Source organism: Pagrus pagrus (genome assembly GCF_965226575.1).
Source record: "Pagrus pagrus genome assembly, chromosome: 13".
NCBI classification, from domain to species: Eukaryota; Metazoa; Chordata; class Actinopteri; order Spariformes; family Sparidae; genus Pagrus; species Pagrus pagrus.
In genome coordinates this window covers 1,950,731-1,969,452 of record NC_140197.1, presented here as the reverse complement: position 1 = coordinate 1,969,452, position 18,722 = coordinate 1,950,731, and the positions used below count along the sequence as shown (strand labels likewise).

Below are 18,722 nucleotides of genomic sequence, written 5' to 3'. Positions count from 1 at the left end.
GATTTGTGTTGTATGATTGTTGATTTGTTGATCAGCTTTAACAGGAAGTCTATGACTTTTGACCTAGTTCAGCGAGGCTCAACTGTGACTGTTATAGGCACAGTGATGTCAAGGCTGCACATGCTAGTGGCCACTAGGCATGGAAGATGTTTTGACCAAAGACTAACAATCTGTGCAAAGAGCTCATTCTTTGAATGTCATGTATTCTGTTACACTATTTTCTGTGTTATAGATAAGCAAATACATGCTGGAAGTCTTTAAGATCCCTGGACACAGACAACTTGACAAGGGCTGTACCAGTTTCATGATTTGCTGAAATAAAGATGCACTGACTTAAGACTTCTATTGGTGATAATTATTTTATAACAAGGATATTTTCTTAGTAACTAAAATGTCTTTACAGCCTTTTTTGTTTTCAACATTGAATGAAATGGTGCTATATTGTTAAAATTCAACAATAAAAGTGAAAGTTGAAAGTTGGCTTGAATTTTGACTTCTTTTTTTTCTTTTTTTCATAATTTTCACCAGCATCTTTCTGGTCCACATCACATTTAATGTAATTTTTAATTCAATGAGTGAAATTTTATATTTCATCTGAAAAACATTATGAATTCAAGGGTCAGAGGTCACTGATTAGTGTTAAATTAATAAATCACTTAGACTTTGGTGCAGGAAGCTGAGATGAAGATGAGCTTTTAACATTTGTCCCAGAATGTCTAGTAGATTGTGTGTGCAAACATTCAGAGCTCTGTGACGTTCAGAAGGGTCAGAAATAATGCTCCTTTCTCTGACCTCATATTAAAGGAGAAATGTTTCAACAGCAATTCTTTAATAGCTCACAGATGCTTTGGCCTATCAGGCTGAATTTTTAATAAGTGTATCAGGGGGCTAGGGACACCCAGTATGTGCAGATTCAGGCCCGTGTGACCTTCACAAGTGTCAAAGGTCACCGTTTTCTTGGTATTTGACCTTTACGACTGCTCTTTTTTAATATCTCACAAACGCTTTGAGATAGGACCCTGAAATTTCAGTATGTTGCTGTGAGACGGCCTCTTATCATAAACGTTTGGTCCCGTTGCGATCGGACCCCCGTGAGGCTACTTGGCTTTCTGATTAGCCCACAGAGTTGGGTCTCGGGGGGATTCATCCAAGCCTTGTCACCACTCCACAGGCCAAGTTTCGAGCGATTCGGTCCATCTCCATGGAAACGGCGACCTCCAGAAGGCCGCAGAAAGCGTCTGTCTAAAGCCTCGCCTCTCGAGAAGCGTGGGTCCGATCGGCACCGAACGGACGTCTACGCGCTCATCCCGGGCCGCCAAACCACATATTAACAATTCAGACCTGCACGACTTTTAGAACAAAAGTTTCTCCAAAGCAGCCAGCTGCATGAGAGGGTGTAGAGGGCCATATGTCTGACAGCACTTTTTTGAAATTTGAATTTAAAAAAGGCGGGACAATTAATAACTCAACGGTTTGACGCAGGGGGCTGAAATATATATATATATATATTATATGTATATATATATATATATATGTATGTGTATCAGGGGGCTAGTGTCATCCACCGTGTGCAATTTCAAACCCCTGTTTTATTCCTTGTGACCTCTGACCCTTGAATTCATAATAATGTTTTTCAGATAAAAAAATAAAATTTCACTCATTGAATTAAAAATTACATTAAATGTGATGTGATGTGGACCAGAAAGATGCAGGTGAAAATTATGAAAAAAAAGAAAAAAAGAAGTCAAAATTCAAGCCAACTTTCATGCACTTTATTGTTGAATTTTAACAATATAGCACCGTTTCATTCAATGTTGAAAACAAAAAAGATGTTAAGACCTTTTAGTTAGGCCTACTAAGAAAATATAAGCTCAATTTGTTTTATTTTTTTATTTGCTGGTAACAGCAAGCTCGACCAATCAGACATGTCGCTGATAAACATGAGGATTATGGGTAATGTAGTGCTTCTCCATGATATGACATTTGAAACAAAACGTGTTTTAAATAAATAAAGTTGATATTACACGAGGCTTTTGGACTCAACAGAAGCACATACTATCTTTACAGTCTTCCTTGGATGGTTACAGCGTTATGGCTAATAATCAGATCTTTCTTCAGAATATTGATTAATCTAAACTGAAGCTTTTTGAACGCGGAAGTGGTCTTCACTTGTAGAATCCACAACTCCCCCCTTGGTGTGACGTACTTCTGACAAGGACGTCATTTATTTATTTATTGATTGATTATTATGCACCAACACCATGATCACTAAATAAATAAATATTATGTAAATGTATCTTTTATAAATATAATTGACTGCAGCCTATTGTATATACATTATCAGGGTGAATTGATTCACAAGGATGTCAGGTCATTTAGTAATCCACTATAATCCACATAGTCAAAAATAATTTACCATATGTTAAATGAATAAAAGAAAATGCAGTGAGATGCCGAGTATAATGTAAGGTATTCATAGTCTACATGTCATCACTACACTTGTAGATCTTCTGGGTTGTCACTCAATGAACCAGCTAGGAACATCATCTTATTGCAGAAACATCATCACAAATTACATAACATCTCCACAGAACTCTAAATACACAATGTCAAAGACAAGATTCTCATGTTACTCATATTAACTATTGTTATTTTTCACTTTTACTTAGAACATCATGCTGATAATGATGGGAGCCTCCCTGTAGGATTCTGCAAACCTGGTTGCTGCAGAAGAATTTCCAATGCAGGAGCAGAGAAGAGCAGGGTGGGTAGGGGAAAAGTGTGGCAGATCAACTTCAAACATTATTGCCCTGTGATCAGATAGGGGAAAATCTTCTATAACCGTGTTGGAGATAGAGAGACCTGAGGAGAGAACTAAGTCTAGGATGTGGCCCTAACATGGGTTGGGCTATTCAAAGATGATTGGAGACCAACAGATTAAAAAAAGAACCTTTTACTTGTAAGGCAGGGGAAGGAAGGGTTAGGATTAGGCGTTGGGGGGAGAGGGAAAAGGTTAAGGTTAGGGCTGGGGGGGGAGGTTAAGGTTAGGAAAATGGTAAGGTGAGGCATAAGAGAGAGTTTAAAGTATGTAAAAGAAAAGAAGTGTGAAGAATTGGTTTGTTTTTCCTTTCAGGTGGCGTGTGGACCCACGTGAGGGATGGTATCGACCATAGGAGCGACCTGTCTGTTTAAGTGGACATGCGCTGGTGGTTTGTGGTCAAAGGCAGATCTGTTATGAGGATAAAATGACAAATTAAAATGAATAAAAGGTAGGCACTGAAGATATTCTATTCCCTGGAGTTGGAAAAAAAACCTGGGTTAAAATTCAATCACGTTAGTAGAATTATAAATAAATACATATTCTCATAAAGGAATAAAATATAAAACATGCAAATTCATTAAAAAAACACAAACTGTAATAGAATAAACACACTTTATATAAAAAAAATGTGTTTTTAAAAGGGAAAGTGTTATCAGGCTGTTGCAGTGCCTTTAGAGACCTTAAAATTCAATAACATTTCTCATTTAATCCTAGTGGATCAATTGTTTTCAATTTGTGGATCCATTTTCTTCCATGTTTTTGCCTTTCGGGTTTGGACCAGGCATTATTATTTTCAAGGCCCATGTATATGTATTTTTGTGGGTCGTGAGTCCTGAAATGATCGTAGAGCAGTGTCGATTTGTTTTGTTTAGTTATATGGTGTTTGTGTTGATACATTCTGCATCTTAGAGTATTGCCTGTTTCCCCTATGTATATTTTTTTTGCAAATTCTGCACTTTATGGCTGTTGTGAAGGTTCAGACTGGAGCCACACAAACCACCAGGACACAGAAGTGCTTTGCCTGTAATCTCTGTTTATTTGTTTTAATGTTTGAATTGAGGGGTGGTGTCACCGAGTGCCATGCTTCTAAAAGGAAGAAAAGAAAGAAAGGAAACAAAGTAATTCATGCCTGATAAATACAACTAAATACCATTAAATTAGAATACAATCAATCTTTTAAGTTCATCATCCATAAACACATCAAACCAAATGATTCTCATTGAACTAGGCATGTTAAAATACTAAGCCTTGAAACTTAAACATTGACCTTTAACCTTAATGCATTGAAATAAGTTTAGATTTACTTACAATGAGATGAAGTCAAACACGCATGGCAAAATCAGGTGAGCACCACCAGCACACACACACAGAGTCCGGAGACAAAGGAAAAGGGGGAAGGCCTCAACTGGGCCTCTATTAGTAAAGTGGGAGGAACAGTGGGAGGTGCTCACATCTCCATCCCACTTGGTTCTCCTGCAGGCAGTGTTCAGCCTTGGAGTTTGTGACAATGGCATAGATAAGATTGTATGAATTTTCCGAAAAGGATTGCCACACCGGCCAGCCCTGCTGGGAAAATCGGTTCTCCAGATAAGATGTTTCAATAAATTTTGGATTTCTGACCTTTGACTTTTGAGTATTACCAAATGCTGTTTTAACTAGGATGTCACAGAGGTTTTTGTTTCTCCTGTAGGCTATTATCACTTTGTAGTTTTGTAAGCCTGTGACGTTAGCCTGTGCCTCCTGGAAGTGGGATTTGATTTGAGAGTAAAGTGGCTGGAGTTGATGAGAATAAGTTACAATAAAAGGGATGATGGGTTCAGTACTATGTTTGCCAGGATATGCCCCGGATGATTGAAAGAGTTCCTTCACCTCGCTCTTGTTTTGACTTTGTCTTTCTTTTGCTTGCTCCTGATTCATATTGCCGTTTGGAGGCCATCTCCCCACCTGCATCCAACTGCCTGTTGGCGCATCTGACCGCTGATTGGTTAGATGCTGGGTGCTGTCAATCATTGCGGCAACGTGTGCGGTGTCAGATTACTCGTCTCTTTTTTTTCCTCTCCTGCCTCGGGCTGACTCGGTGCTCTACGCGCGCCTCACGGCAGAGATGCGCATCCTTTGCGCATTTGCAGAGAATGCGTCCCCTTGTGCAAAATGGGCCCCCCCCACGGATCGTGGGGCCCTACGCACAACGCGTGTTCTGCGTATAGGGAGGGGCGGCGCTGACAACGCCAACCCAGACGTAAGCATCGCTAAATTGTCTTGATTCCATTGGCAAAGCTGTAATGGGATTTTTTTTGTGATTTGATGAAGGAAGTAAAGTTTGTGACTAATAATTCTTGATGTCAGTGAACTTATTTATTGTGACAAGCTTTATAGGAAGACAGTCTCAATAAAAACTCCTTCAGTTCAACCTAGATTATTGCCATTGGACACGCCCCTAGAAAGTCAAACATTTGATCAACATCATTGCCCGCTATATCATATTCGGCCACAATGTAAAACTTATATTTATGCTAATTAAACACACATATCCTCAGAACATAACAGGACACAACCACAACACTCAGAACATGTACAGAAAGTAATACAACGAAACATATCTAAACAATAACAGTCTCATGAGTTTCTGACATTACACCCCCATGAGTCATTGCGCCACCTAGCCCTCACTGTCCGTAACTGGTACTCCTCCAGTCACTACAATATTTTCTATTTAAATGTGAAGCTACAATGTAATTGTATATCCCCCTATAGGAGGACAACTTTATTTATGTTATATCTAATTGTTAGAAAGGTGAATACTTTAATGGGACTATGAAAATGGAAAGTTTAGAATTTATTGTTTTATAGTAGTTTTTACTGTATATTAGTTGCAGCTCTCTTGTTCAGATAGCTGCCGGTATGTGGGTGGTGGTAGATGTGACAGGAGGATGGGAAATTTGGTGGTGGGGCAAAATGTAGGTTTCTTTGTAATCTGTGAAGGAATCTGTGACAATGCAATTTTGTAAACAGCGCTATGAAATAAATCTTGACTGATTGTGCACCACGCCCTGGGCGAACCTCACCTTCAGCAGCAACTAATTTCTCATTTTGGTTTGCACTAACTGGGCAATTCTCATATTCATAGTTATTATTTATTAATAACAACACTGTTTATAATTACACTGTTTATATTCATACATATTATGTATATACGATTCTATTTCTTACCTTATATTATATTGTTTATTTTTTACTATTATTATTGTTTATTGTTATATTGAACTGTCCTTTGGCTGCTGTGATGCACAAATTTCCCCGTTTGCAGTACTAATAAAGAAATTCTGATTCTGAATCTCCTGCTTCACCGCTCCCCCGCACCAGTAGGGAGAGCTGAGGTTCAGAGGGGAACCTATCCCACAGTATATTAAGTATATTGTTGCCATTGTTATTATTATAAATGCTGCTATAATAACAGTAATGACATGTTTTCTCTTGTTTTGTCTCCTTTTTTTCATTTTGTTTTCCTCTGTATGCTGTAAAGCACTTTGGATCATCAATCAAGTGATATTTAAATAAAGTTGAGTTGAGACAGACGGACAGACAGACAGACAGACAGACAGATAGATAGATAGATAGATAGATAGATAGTTAAAAATTTGTTAAAATTGGAGACAAACAAACTGAATTCTTCACCCAGAGAAGAGGTGTACGCCAGGGTTGCAATTTAAGTCCGACTTTATTTAACGTGTATATAAATGAACTTGCTGTTGAGTTGGATCAATGTGCTGCTCCTGGCCTCTCCCTCCTAGATAGAGAGGTGAAGTCTCTGTTTTATGCTGATGACCTTGTCCTACTGTCTCCTACTGAACAAGGACTACAGCAACAGCTGGACATAGTAGAAAAGTACTGTCAGAACTGGGCCCTGGCAGTAAATATGAAGAAATCTAATGTCGTGATCTTTCAAAAACGCCCCAGATGCCAGGAGAACAAACACCAATTTACCATAAATAATCATATCATTGAACATAGCATGAGTTATGCCTGCCTTGGTATAACCATGACAGCATCAGGGAGTTTCAACATGGCAGTGATGCTGTAAAAGAAAAAGCTGAAGAGCCCTACGTGCAACTTTGTGAAATTTTAACATTATTTAGGTGGAGGCTTCAAATAAGCCCACTGGGTTTTCTGCCTCTCCCTGCACTGTATGTTATTGGTATTCTTTGCCATTCTTTGCGTATTTTTCTTTTTTTAATTGTGCAAATAAATAAAACTAAATTAAGAGAACATTTTATAATTTCCAAATTCCAGTCAAAATCTGGCTTAAAATATTTGATAGTGTCATCCAGCCCATTGGCTGTATGGTAGTGAAGTATGGGGTCCACTCAGTCATCAGAGCTAAACCCGCTGGGACAAACATCCAACAGAGTCTTTACATGCAGAATTCTGCAGACACATTTTACACAGAAACACACCAACAAATGCATGTAGGGCAGAATTAGGCAGATACCCACTGATAATTAACATTCAACAGAGAACGCTCAACTTTTTAACCACCTGAAATCCAGCCAGAGACACCCTCCACTCCAAAGCCCTCCAAACTCTGAGCTGAGCCCAGAAAAGAGTCCCCTATGTCAGCTGGTACTGAGGCTAACTGCCCCCTCTCAGACAGTCTGACCAGCCTCACAACAACACTGCTCTCCAAACACCAATCAGAGTAAAGCAAATTATAACACAATGTAAAGAAATCTATCTGGAACATTGGAAAGAAGAAACTAAAAGCCAAAGTAGATCAGAATGTTATCTCGCCCTAAAAAGAGACGATGAATGAACAGTCAGAGATAGAAAGCAGAGACAGATGCTCACCAAGTACAGGCTCAGTGACCACAAACTGACAATCCAAACAGGAAGACACAAACAATCATGGCAACCAAAAGAAAGCAGAACATGTGGTCACTGCTCGACAGGTGAGGCTGAGACAGATGCACTTTCTCCTACAATGTAAAACATTCAACGAAACGAGGAACATTTATTTTAATAAGTTTAATTCGGTAATCTCAGACTTAAAAGAGCTAAACGATATATCATAATTAAAAATACTCCTGGGAGAAGGAGACAGGGCATATCTGCTGCCCAATATGTGTCAACATGCCACAGCCTGAGGGTGTAAAACTTTCATGCCAATAAAGCCCCATTGAATTTGAATTTGAATTTGAAAGAGAGAGAGAGAGAGAGAGAGAGAACAATGGGTGGAAAATAAAGATCAAAGACCAAGAAGACCCAGACAGTGTCACAATCACAGTCAACATATATTAAAATGGGACTGTTATGGTACAAGGAGACTTAAGACAGTTTGAAAAAGACTTCCAGACTATTAAAGAAAAAGCCCAGAGAGAGAACACAACCCTGAGTGAAGCCATCCAGGAAGACAACACGGACACTTCCTCCTCAAGCTGCACCACATCTGAAGCTCCAGAAAGAGAGAGTGACCCTCCATGTTCAGAGCAAGCCCAGATACACCACACAATGACCCTCATGAAAGAACAGTTTACTCAGCTGGAAATAGAGCTGGTCCACCTGAGAGAGCAGGTGAACAGGTGGCAGCCGGAGAACCACACCCCAGAGAAGATGCCCTCCACCAAGCTTAGAGAGATGAACAACCTACAAGCACAGCTGAGAAGTGCCCATCAAGAAAGAGACCATCTCAAGAGCAAACTGGCTGACCTGACAGAAGAAGTGAGAGAGCTCCAGAGAGAGAGAGAGCAACAAGGCAGAGCTGAGCTCGCTGACAGAGAGACTGCAGAGAAGAGAGGGAGAAGTGGACAACCTCCAGGAGCAGCTACGCCTCCACCTCACACACTGCACCCAACCACCTGAAGAAGCCACAGCATCTCCTCCTCAACGGACCTCACCTCCACCCTCACCAGTCCCAAACACACAGCCCTCACTCCACCACGCCCAGCCTGCCCCATCCACCCCAGCGCCGACACAGCACGACTCCCAATCCCCTCCCTCCAGACCAGAGGTCGTGCTCTTAATGGACTCCAACGGAAAAATCATTGAAGAGAAAAAACTGTTCCCAAACCACCGCATACAGAAGATATGGTGCCCAACAACAGCGAGAGCCATGGAGCTACTGAGTGAAGACAAACTCGGCTCCCCCAGCCACATCATCATTCACACCGGCACCAACGACCTACGGACCCAACAAGAGCGGGTGACCTTATCACTAAGGAGAGTGATCGAGAAAGAAACTTCAGCAGAAAGAAACTTCTCCAACTCCTGCATCGTGGTGTCTACCCTCCTACAGCGGAAAGACTTCCACCCTGCAACCATCCAGCGAACCAACGCCGGCCACTCCCAGTGCCCTGAGGCCCAACGTGCACCTGGCCCACCACCCCAGCCTCGACCTAGACCACCTGTATGACCACGTCCACCTATACAAGCAGGCTGTTCCCATCTTCGCCAAGATTCTGAAGGACGCCGCCCTGAACCGCGGCCCGGCCCCTCCCCTTATAAAACAACACAGAACACTTTACTCCCCGAGGCTGCCAAGACACCTGACCAGACCAGAGGCCAGGACCCTCCGGCCCGGACCTCTGTACGCCCAGCCCCAGCACCACCGGCCTCATCACCTCAACACAGGGCCACCCCCTCTTCTCCGCCCTGAAGCGACACCAACCCCTAACGAGCCACGACCCGGCAGGCAGAGCTACGCCCAGGCAGTAAGAGGAGCAGCCAGCCCCCCACCCACCGGCCAGCTGAACGACATCCAGCACATGCTCAGCCTGCTCTGTTCACAACTGATAGACACTTAGCACAATGAGTAAAAGACACACACACACACGCACACACACACACTTACAGAATACACAAACATATTTACATATATAGTCAACATTTTGGAAATGAGACATTTGACCTCATTCTTATCTTTATTGCTTTATTTATTTATTTATTTATTTATATATTTATTTATTTATGTGGGAGTTTTCTTATTTTTTAGGACATTAAGTACAGATGAAATCTTTTTCTATAGCTTGTTGGAATGTTCAGGGCCTCCGGTCCTCAACTTTTGGACTGAAAAGTACAAATGCAGATTTACTGAAGGGGATCAATGACACTGACATTGCTGTCCTCCAGGAAACGTGGTGTAAAGGTGACACTTCCAGTGGTTGCCCAATAGGTTACAGAGAAATAATTGTCCCATCCACCAAATTAAAAGTGTCACTCAGGGGAGAGAATCTGGAGGAATGATAATCTGGTACAAATCTGAATATACCCACTCAATAGAATTAATCAAAAGAGGTGAATTTTATATCTGGATAATAATTAAAAAAGAAATAATTTCAACCGATAAAGACATATTCCTCTGCCCCACATACATTCCCCTATTTCAATGAGGAGAGCTTCTCCATCCTAGAAGGAGAGACAATCCATTTCCAAAGCCAAGGAAATATCTTAATCTGTGGTGACCTGAATGCCAGAACAGCAGAAGGGCTGGACACTGTGGACAATCATGGAGATCTACACATACTGGGTAGCAACAACCTTATCCACCCCACATATCCGACCAGAAACAGCTATGACAAAGTGACCAACACAAACGGGAGACAAGTCCTACAGCTTTGTCGTACGCTAGGTCTTTACATTGTTAATGGCAGAGTAAGAGGAGACTCTTTTGGGAGATACACCTTCAGTTCATTCCTCGGCAGTAGTACTGTTGACTATTTTATTTCTGACCTTGATCTTACATGTATCAGGGCGTTCACAGTCAGTCCCCTTACTCCTCTGTCTGACCATAGTAAAATAACAATCTATCTGAGCAGAACAAATTCCAACCACGAAGCATTACAACCCAATAATCTGCACCCCTCTGCCCAGTCCTACAAATGGACTGCAAGCAGCGCTGACAGCTACCAGAGGGCAATCGATAGTCCGCAAATCCAATCACTCTTGGATAAATTTCTAAGTATATCCTTCCCTTACAATGATGAAGGTGTGAATTTGGCCACTAATGACATAAATGTCATTTTTGAGAAGCAAAACTAGCAAATTTAAAGAAAAAAAGCAAACCAAAAAGAATAAATGGTGAAAAGTGGTTTGATAATGATTGTAAAAATCTACGGAAAAAACTAAGACATGTATCCAATCAGAAACACAGGGATCCAAATAACCAAAGTATACGCCTTCTTTATGGAGAAACATTGAGACAATACAAACACATCCTGAGAACAAAAAAGGAACAGCACAACAGAAATCAGCTGAACCTAATCGAATACAGTCAAATCAATTCTGGGAACATTGGCATAAACTTTACAGAAAATCCAATGATGAGTTGGCAATCCAGAACGGTGACACCTGGACCATTCACTTTACTAACCTCTACAGCAAAATAACAAGTAACTCAGGCCAACAAGAAATACAAGGGAAATTAAAAACCCTTGAATCAACAATTAAAGACTACCAGAACCCCATCGACACCCGATTACACAAACAGAACTAACAGACAAAATGAAAAAACTTAAACCCCAGAAGGCCTGTGGTGCAGACGCCATTTTGAATGAAATGATCAGATACACAGATAAATTCCATCTGGCTATCCTAAAAGCTTTCAATATCATCCTGAATGCAGGTACTTTCCCAGCTATCTGGAACCGAGGACTGATAACCCCAATATATAAAAACGGAGACAAGTTTGACCCAAATAACTACAGAGGGATCTGCGTGTCCAGCAACTGGCAAAACTATTCTGCAGCATTATTAACAGCAGAATCTTACACTTCATCACTGAACACAATACTCTGAGCAAAAGTCCAATTGGATTTCTCCCAAAATATCGAACATCAGACCACATCTTTACTCTCCACACCCTCATCAACAAACAGGTACATCAGAACAAAGGCAAAATCTTCTCATGCTTTGTAGATTTAAAAAAAAGTATTCGATTCAATTTGGCATGACGGCCTTTTGTACAAATGAATTGAAATGGGTATTGGAGGAAAAACATATGATGACATAAAATCAATGTATACAAACAACATATGTTCAGTGAAAATTGGCAACCAACAAACTACTTTCTTCCCTCAGAAACGTGGCGTCAAACAGGGATGTAGTCTGTCTCCTACTCTATTCAACATTTATGTAAATGAATTGGCTAAAAACCTGGAACACTCTGTGTCCCCTGGTATCACCGTAGAAAACACTGAAATCAAGTGTTTGTTATATGCTGATGATCTAGTTTTGCTGTCCCCTACCAAAAAAGGCCTGCAACAACACCTGGATCTCCTGCACAGTTTCTGTCACACCTGGGCTCTGACTGTCAGCCTGAACAAAACTAAAATACTGATTTTCCAGAAGAGGTCTGGGAATCACAACCTTAAACATCAATTTTATCTAGACAAAGTCGAATTAGAGCACGCAAAAAATTACACATATTTAGGTCTCAATATTAGTTCATCAGGTAATTTTCAAACGGCGGTGAATGAGCTGAGAGATGAAGCGAGAAGGGCATTTTATGCAATTAAAAGAAACATCAAAACAGATATTCCAATTAAAACATGGTTAAAAATCTTTAAATCGGTAATAGAACCCATCGCTCTGTATGGCAGTGAAATATGGGGCCCGCTCAGCAGACATTTAACATTTACTGACTGGGACAATCACCCAATCGAGAAATTCCATGTAGAATTCTGTAGAAACATATTACACCTGCAGAGACACATCCCAAATAACGCCTGCCGAGCAGAACTGGGTCAGTACCCCCTACAAATTACAATCGAAAAAAGAGCCATCAAATCCTACAACCACCTAAAATCAAGTGACCCCCAGAGTTTCCACTACAAAGCACTAAAATCCCAAGAAACAAACTTGGAGAAAAGCCCCCTCAGTCAGCTCGACCTGACTCTCAGCTCCCCGACCTCAACACCAGACCCTCAGGACAGACCCCAAACCATCCGGCCCAACCAAATCATAGGCAGACAGAAAGAGAAGTACATCACCTACTGGAAAGACACCACAGAGAACCAGAGCAAAATGGACTGTTATTCAGCCTTAAACAGGCCGTACACAGTGGCAGAACACCTGAGCACCGTACCTGACCACAGACTCAGACAGACTGAGCAGATACAGACTGAGCGGACACAGTCTGGCTCTGGAAACCGGCCGACACAGACGGACCTGGACTCCCAGGGAGGACAGACTCTGCTCGCTCTGCTCACAGGGAGAAGTAGAGACTGAGCAACATTTTCTACTCCGCTGTGACAAATTAGACAAAATTTCTTCCCCAAATTTAAAAACCACTATGAAGAATTTGAGACACTTCCAGACGTAGACACATTAAAATATGTTTTAGGTGAGAAACCAAAGTGCTGCAGACGAGCAGCTGAGTATGTGTCCTCCTGCCACAGACTGAGGGACGACCACGGAAACACCACAGAGGAGCAAACCACCGCTCCAAACTCTGCTCCTGGAAATATTGTAAATATGTCGTGATCACAATGATTTTCTTTTGGATGTTGATGATCGATAAATGTCTCAATTGTTAAGTTGTTTATATTTTATTGTTATTGTTTATGTTCTGCCATTGACTGTCACTTATTCATCTGTTTATTTATTTATTATTATTATTCATATTATTTTATTGTTATATGCTTTGGCAATATAAGCACTGCCTTGTCATGCCAATAAAGCTATTTGAATTTAAATTGAATTGAGAGAGAGAGATAGATAGATAGATAGATAGAGAGAGAGAGAGAGAGAGAGAGAGAGTGGTGTTAGAAACAGGGCAGAAGAACAGCAGGAACAGTAAGAGCCATCTGATAAAGCGGACATTCAACTTACTGCGGAAGGTGGCGGTAATGCAACACTGGCGATGTAAGCTGTCGTTAATGAAGAAGAAGAAGAAGAAAAAGAAGAAAATCAAGACGCAGAAGAAGAAGAAGAAGAAGACGAAGAAGAAGGAGGAGGAGGAGACTTCCGTTTGCATATTATAGTGGGCAAACCACAGCTGAGCTCCAAAACACAGCCAGGACGTAAACCTTCATTGCGTTGCGGCGAATGGGGTTTGACAAGTTCTGCAGTTCCGACCCTTTGTGGGTGAGTTCATTTCACGATCTTCCATGTTTTCCCTTTAACTTAAAAGTCTGCCCAGTTGTTATGAGGTACCGCTGTGTCGGCCAGACTCGGGTCAGGATCAGTATCTTGCGAGTACCCATTGTTAGTGTACGAACAGGTAATCGCTCTCTTTACGTTGCAAACATCGCAGAGAAAACACATAGCGGGAACATTACGTTGGTCTCTACAACAACAACAACAACAACAATAACGTCTCATATAAATATTCCGTCTTCATTTTGCAAATGTCATTCGTCGCATGGCCACATGAAAATGACATAACAGCCCGTGCGGGAGTGGAGCCGCTGAACGCGACCACGTGTCCCGTGTTTCCATTCACAGCGACGCCGAGTGCGTCTGTGGTTGTCGGAGCTACAGAGGATGTTGAACACAGGAAGAGCCTGTAGCTGTCCTCGTTCATGCCTTTCAGTTTAGTTTTTCATAACAAAACATACCACATTGATCTTTGGAGTCGTGTTTGAGGAAACGTGTTGGGTACTAACACAGTCGCTGTTTGTAAAGTGCTTGTTGTTATGGAGGATGGAAACAGGACAAAGAAAGTTGCTCTTTCTGTGACTTTGTGTCTCAGTAATTCATTTTCTAAATATAGCTGTTTGCCATTGGAGCCTGTCTGAGTAAACATGTATCTCTAACACTTTCCAATAAGGTACACACATGTGAGTAGTTACTGAGGAATGAGTAAGGAAATGAAAGGATAATTAATGAAATGTTAAGGAGTAATTCCTCAATAACTGTAATTCGAGGACTATATAGTGTATAATTATGAGTTAATGGAGAACAGAGTGGGAGATAATACATTAATGAATCATTAGATAATGATTAGTTCAAACATATCAGTGAATTGACATGCTGACCACTTTCTTCATGTGTTGATTAACTATCAACCAGCCACTGAGTGGCATGAACTAATGACCACTCATTAATTACGGAATCATTAGTTTCTCTTTTTATGTACTTTCAAGTAAAGTGAAACATCATGTTGCTTAGTTACCTAATGCACTCAATAGTTATTAATGGGAGTGGGGGGGACAGACTAGAGACAACTAAAGGAGTAATATTCTATAACTTAAATTCAACAGCAAAACAAAACAGGCCTTTGAAGGTTTTTTTATTTCACTGTACATGTAACAATACAATATGATAAAAACAGTCCCCAACAGACAGTCAGTTGAATGGTAATGGGAACACCGCATTAGTTACTACTAATTACTTAATCATTAGTTACTCTTCCATCACGGTTGGTTTCATTTTCGGGGCGATTTTTGTCATTTTATTCTGCTTAATTAATGGTCTGCCTCCACAGAATCCAACACGGTACATATAGTTCATAATTGCTATGTAGAGCACAATTCAAAGTGTGCGCCTATTGGAATTGGCAGCTTCACACATGATTTCCGACGAGTCTTTCACAAAATGGCGGAGCTGAAAGTAACGTTAATTCATAAACGATATTTGAGAACTACATCAAAAAAAGATGTGCAGTTGTGCACCCCGATCGTTGTAATAGGACAGGTATGTTATCCTGCGTCCTTCTGCAGCCTCGTCCCCTGCGCCCGCAAAGCACACTAAACTTTTTTGCGTGGTGTCGGAAGATCCGAGTTCCCGGGTTGTTTTTCTGACATGAGGTGGCGTTCATGTGAATTATCCCATTCTGAAAGTCATTTTTAGATTTTTTCCGAAATCACATGAATGTAACATCCCCCCTCTTTTTTTTTTTCTCCGCCACACACACAACTGCCGAATATATCGGCAACCGGCAGTTGATGTGCTGACGGTGGCCGCTTGGAAATTTTTAACATATCGCCCAACCCTATTGTGTACCTTCAAGTAAAGTCAGATATCATACTGAGTAGTTACTCAATAGACTCATTAGTTACTCCTTTTTTCTTTTTTGTGTACCTTCATGTGAAACGATACTTAATACTGAGTAGTTACTGGCTAGTTTCTCATTAGCCTACTTAATGATTAGGCACTGGTATCTCCTGGGAGATAACAATTAATTCCTCAATAACAGACCAGAGACAGTAGGATTCTCAAAATAATTTTTATTAATTGTATTCACACCTCATATAGACATCCAATATTCAAACCCATGTCATATTCTTTAGCATTAGTGATGTTGTCGCCTTAAAAATAATTGTTCACTGTCGTTGACTTGGCTTTGAACCTGCCGCCCTCTGTTACCAGTGCAGCAGAGGGTCGGCTCCCACACTGGATCGACTGTCCTGCTGCCACTCATTTGGACCATCTGCCTGCTCCTCCTCCTCCACGGGTCTGTGCTCTCTGGACAGGCTATGGAAGGAGGGGAACAGGAAGTGACACGGTGCCTAGAAACAGGCTGGAAAGGCGACCCGTGATCAGATCATCGTTGATTATAAAGAGGGCTGTTTACACTGCGTATCCTTAGCCCTAGGCTAAAGCCCAATTTTTACTACTGCGGAAAGTGCTGTACACGGACACGGAGAGCCTGTCGGAGACCCTCTCCGTACTCTCCGGGTGCATGAAATATTTTTTAAATGTCCGCCACTCCAGTAAGAAGAGTTATACAAATGTATAACATATATATATATACATACATACATACATATGATCAATCGGACCTGCAACGTGTTTTTGGGCCTTGATTACAGCTCCATGATCGTCTGGCCGATTTGTGGAGCATAAATGAGCTCATAATTTTTTTTGACAGTAATGAATTATCAAGTGCTGGACTGGTTTTAAACTACATCTGACAGGTTTACTGAGTAATGCAAACTTTGTGTTATTTGGATTTTAAACGTATAACCTGGTATTCACTTCATGTGAGACCCACACATTACATGCACAGTGTTTCATTGCTAATGTAAGTACTGAACTTTCATACATCTGTCACCTGAAAAAATAAATAATTATTACCCTACTTTGTCGTCTTACAGAATGTCTCCAACCTCTTTTAGCTTATTGTTGTAGTTTTACAACCTGAACATTTCAGTGATCTGGTGTTCTCTGCCCATACGGCCCAAATAACTCATTGCTGTTTTAAAAGGTATCCTGTGGCATCTTTACTTTACATTAGCTGGCAGGGCTCTACTCACTTTAACTCAGCACGTCAGCCCACCACAGCAGGGATTTGCATTTCCATTATAACAGGGCTACCTGCTTAAAGGTTTGTCTTAAACTAATGATGCGCTTGAGTTGTGCAGTGGTCAAAGGAGCAACTGTAAGAAAAAAAAGAAAAATCTTCCTCCCCGCAGTAGCCTACTTCAAGAAAGAGCAGCTACCAAACCCTACTAATTTAGTGGCAAACAAGTTTGATTTCCCACTAGGGATGTCCCGATCAGGTTCTTTTTACCCCCATCCCGATCCGAGTCATTTAATATTTAGTATCTGCCGATACTGAGTCCCGATCCGATACTTAGCCCTAACTAATATTTTCCTAAATAATACAGAGCATTAAGAAAAAATTCCTTAATAGGTTTTTTTATTTTGTTGAAACAAAGTAAATACTTTCATATGGCTCTTTCTTATTCTGCATATGTTATTGCAACGTTGGTTTTCATTTGTTTTTTGTTTTTTAACAAAAACAACCATGTAAACAAAGTCAGTAACCAAACCCTGATCCTCTATCACGGAGATGGGCTGGTTATCCAGAGCGATGTATTCAGTTCCCTTCTCTGTAATATTTTTGGCCATGTCGCTGTCTCGAGGATATTTTTCTTTCCTTTTGAAAGTATCTGCGAGTGTTTGTTGCTTCAGTGCCTTTGCCTGTATTGCTTGAGTGAACTCGTTGTGGTCCTTTGAGTGTTTGTTTTTTACGCGCCGTATCAAATGTGTAATATTAAATGCAGCTCTTTTGTTACCAGCTCACAAAACGGTCGTATTGCAGATGTTAGGCTACATGTCGCTGTTGGACCGCTTTCGCTTTCTAATTTAAAATATTTCCACACTGCAGACATTCCACCCACAGGGTTGCCAGACTAACGTTACCCCCGTGTCTGCGTTCTTCCACAAATTGTGCTCCATTTACAGCTGATGTAAAAATACTCGGGTTTGGGTCCACGTTCAAAATTGCCGATCCCGATCAGTGAAACAATGCCCATATCGGCTCTGATCCCGATCCCGCAGATCGGCTCGGGACATCCCTCTGTTATTTAGTTATTTTACAGCTTTTATTATGAAGTGGCAAAATCAGGAAATGTTTGTTAGATTCTAATCTTAATTTTATCAGCTATTTTAACAAGGTTGCAAAAACATTTTCTTATCATTTTAGGAATATTGCTAAAAATTGTATCATTTAACCCGGAAAGATGCTGACAAACTAAACTTCAAACCACATGTTGCAAGAGTAATGTGGCTCCTAAAGTGCTTTGATCTGTGTAGGTAAGGTGTGAGTGGTAGAGCAAGAGCTAAAGAGTCGGCGGTAAGTGTGCAGAGCACAGCGGCTAGAAAAGAGGGCAGTCAGCTGTAAATTTGCAGTTTTTCAGCAACTTAAATGTACAGTGAAATATACAGTTGTCAGTAAATAGAAGCTGCAGCTTCTCACCACCAAGCTCAAGTCTCTCATGAGCTGTTTCATTACTGCTGGTAAAAGTGAAGGGGTTAAGCAAAAACAACTTTGTCCTAGGAAAATACCATCTCCCCGGTTCCCTTTGAACGGTCTCAACGTAGAGCAGGAAAAGGCCAAGAGACTTTTAAAAACATATTTTTCTCAGGTTTCCTGCATAGACATGAGTTTTGTCTTACAAGAGAGGCTTGTTTGAGGAACAGAAGGGGGTCTTCGTGGTATGGCCACGGTTGTGAGACGTCA

General features: G+C 40.9%; 1 protein-coding gene across 2 annotated transcripts in view; it reads left to right on the top strand.

Moving 5' to 3' along the window:
• The first annotated feature begins 13,740 nt into the window (after positions 1–13,740).
• The window catches only part of abcc1 (ATP binding cassette subfamily C member 1 (ABCC1 blood group)), a 55,630-nt gene continuing 50,648 nt past the window's right edge, over positions 13,741–18,722 (top strand). For both annotated transcript variants that reach the window (XM_084370670.1, XM_084370671.1), the window contains exon 1: positions 13,741–13,897. In XM_084370670.1, coding sequence (XP_084226796.1) covers positions 13,859–13,897 — 39 coding nt within the window. In that variant the 5' untranslated portion in view covers positions 13,741–13,858. The remainder of the gene's footprint in view (positions 13,898–18,722) is intronic.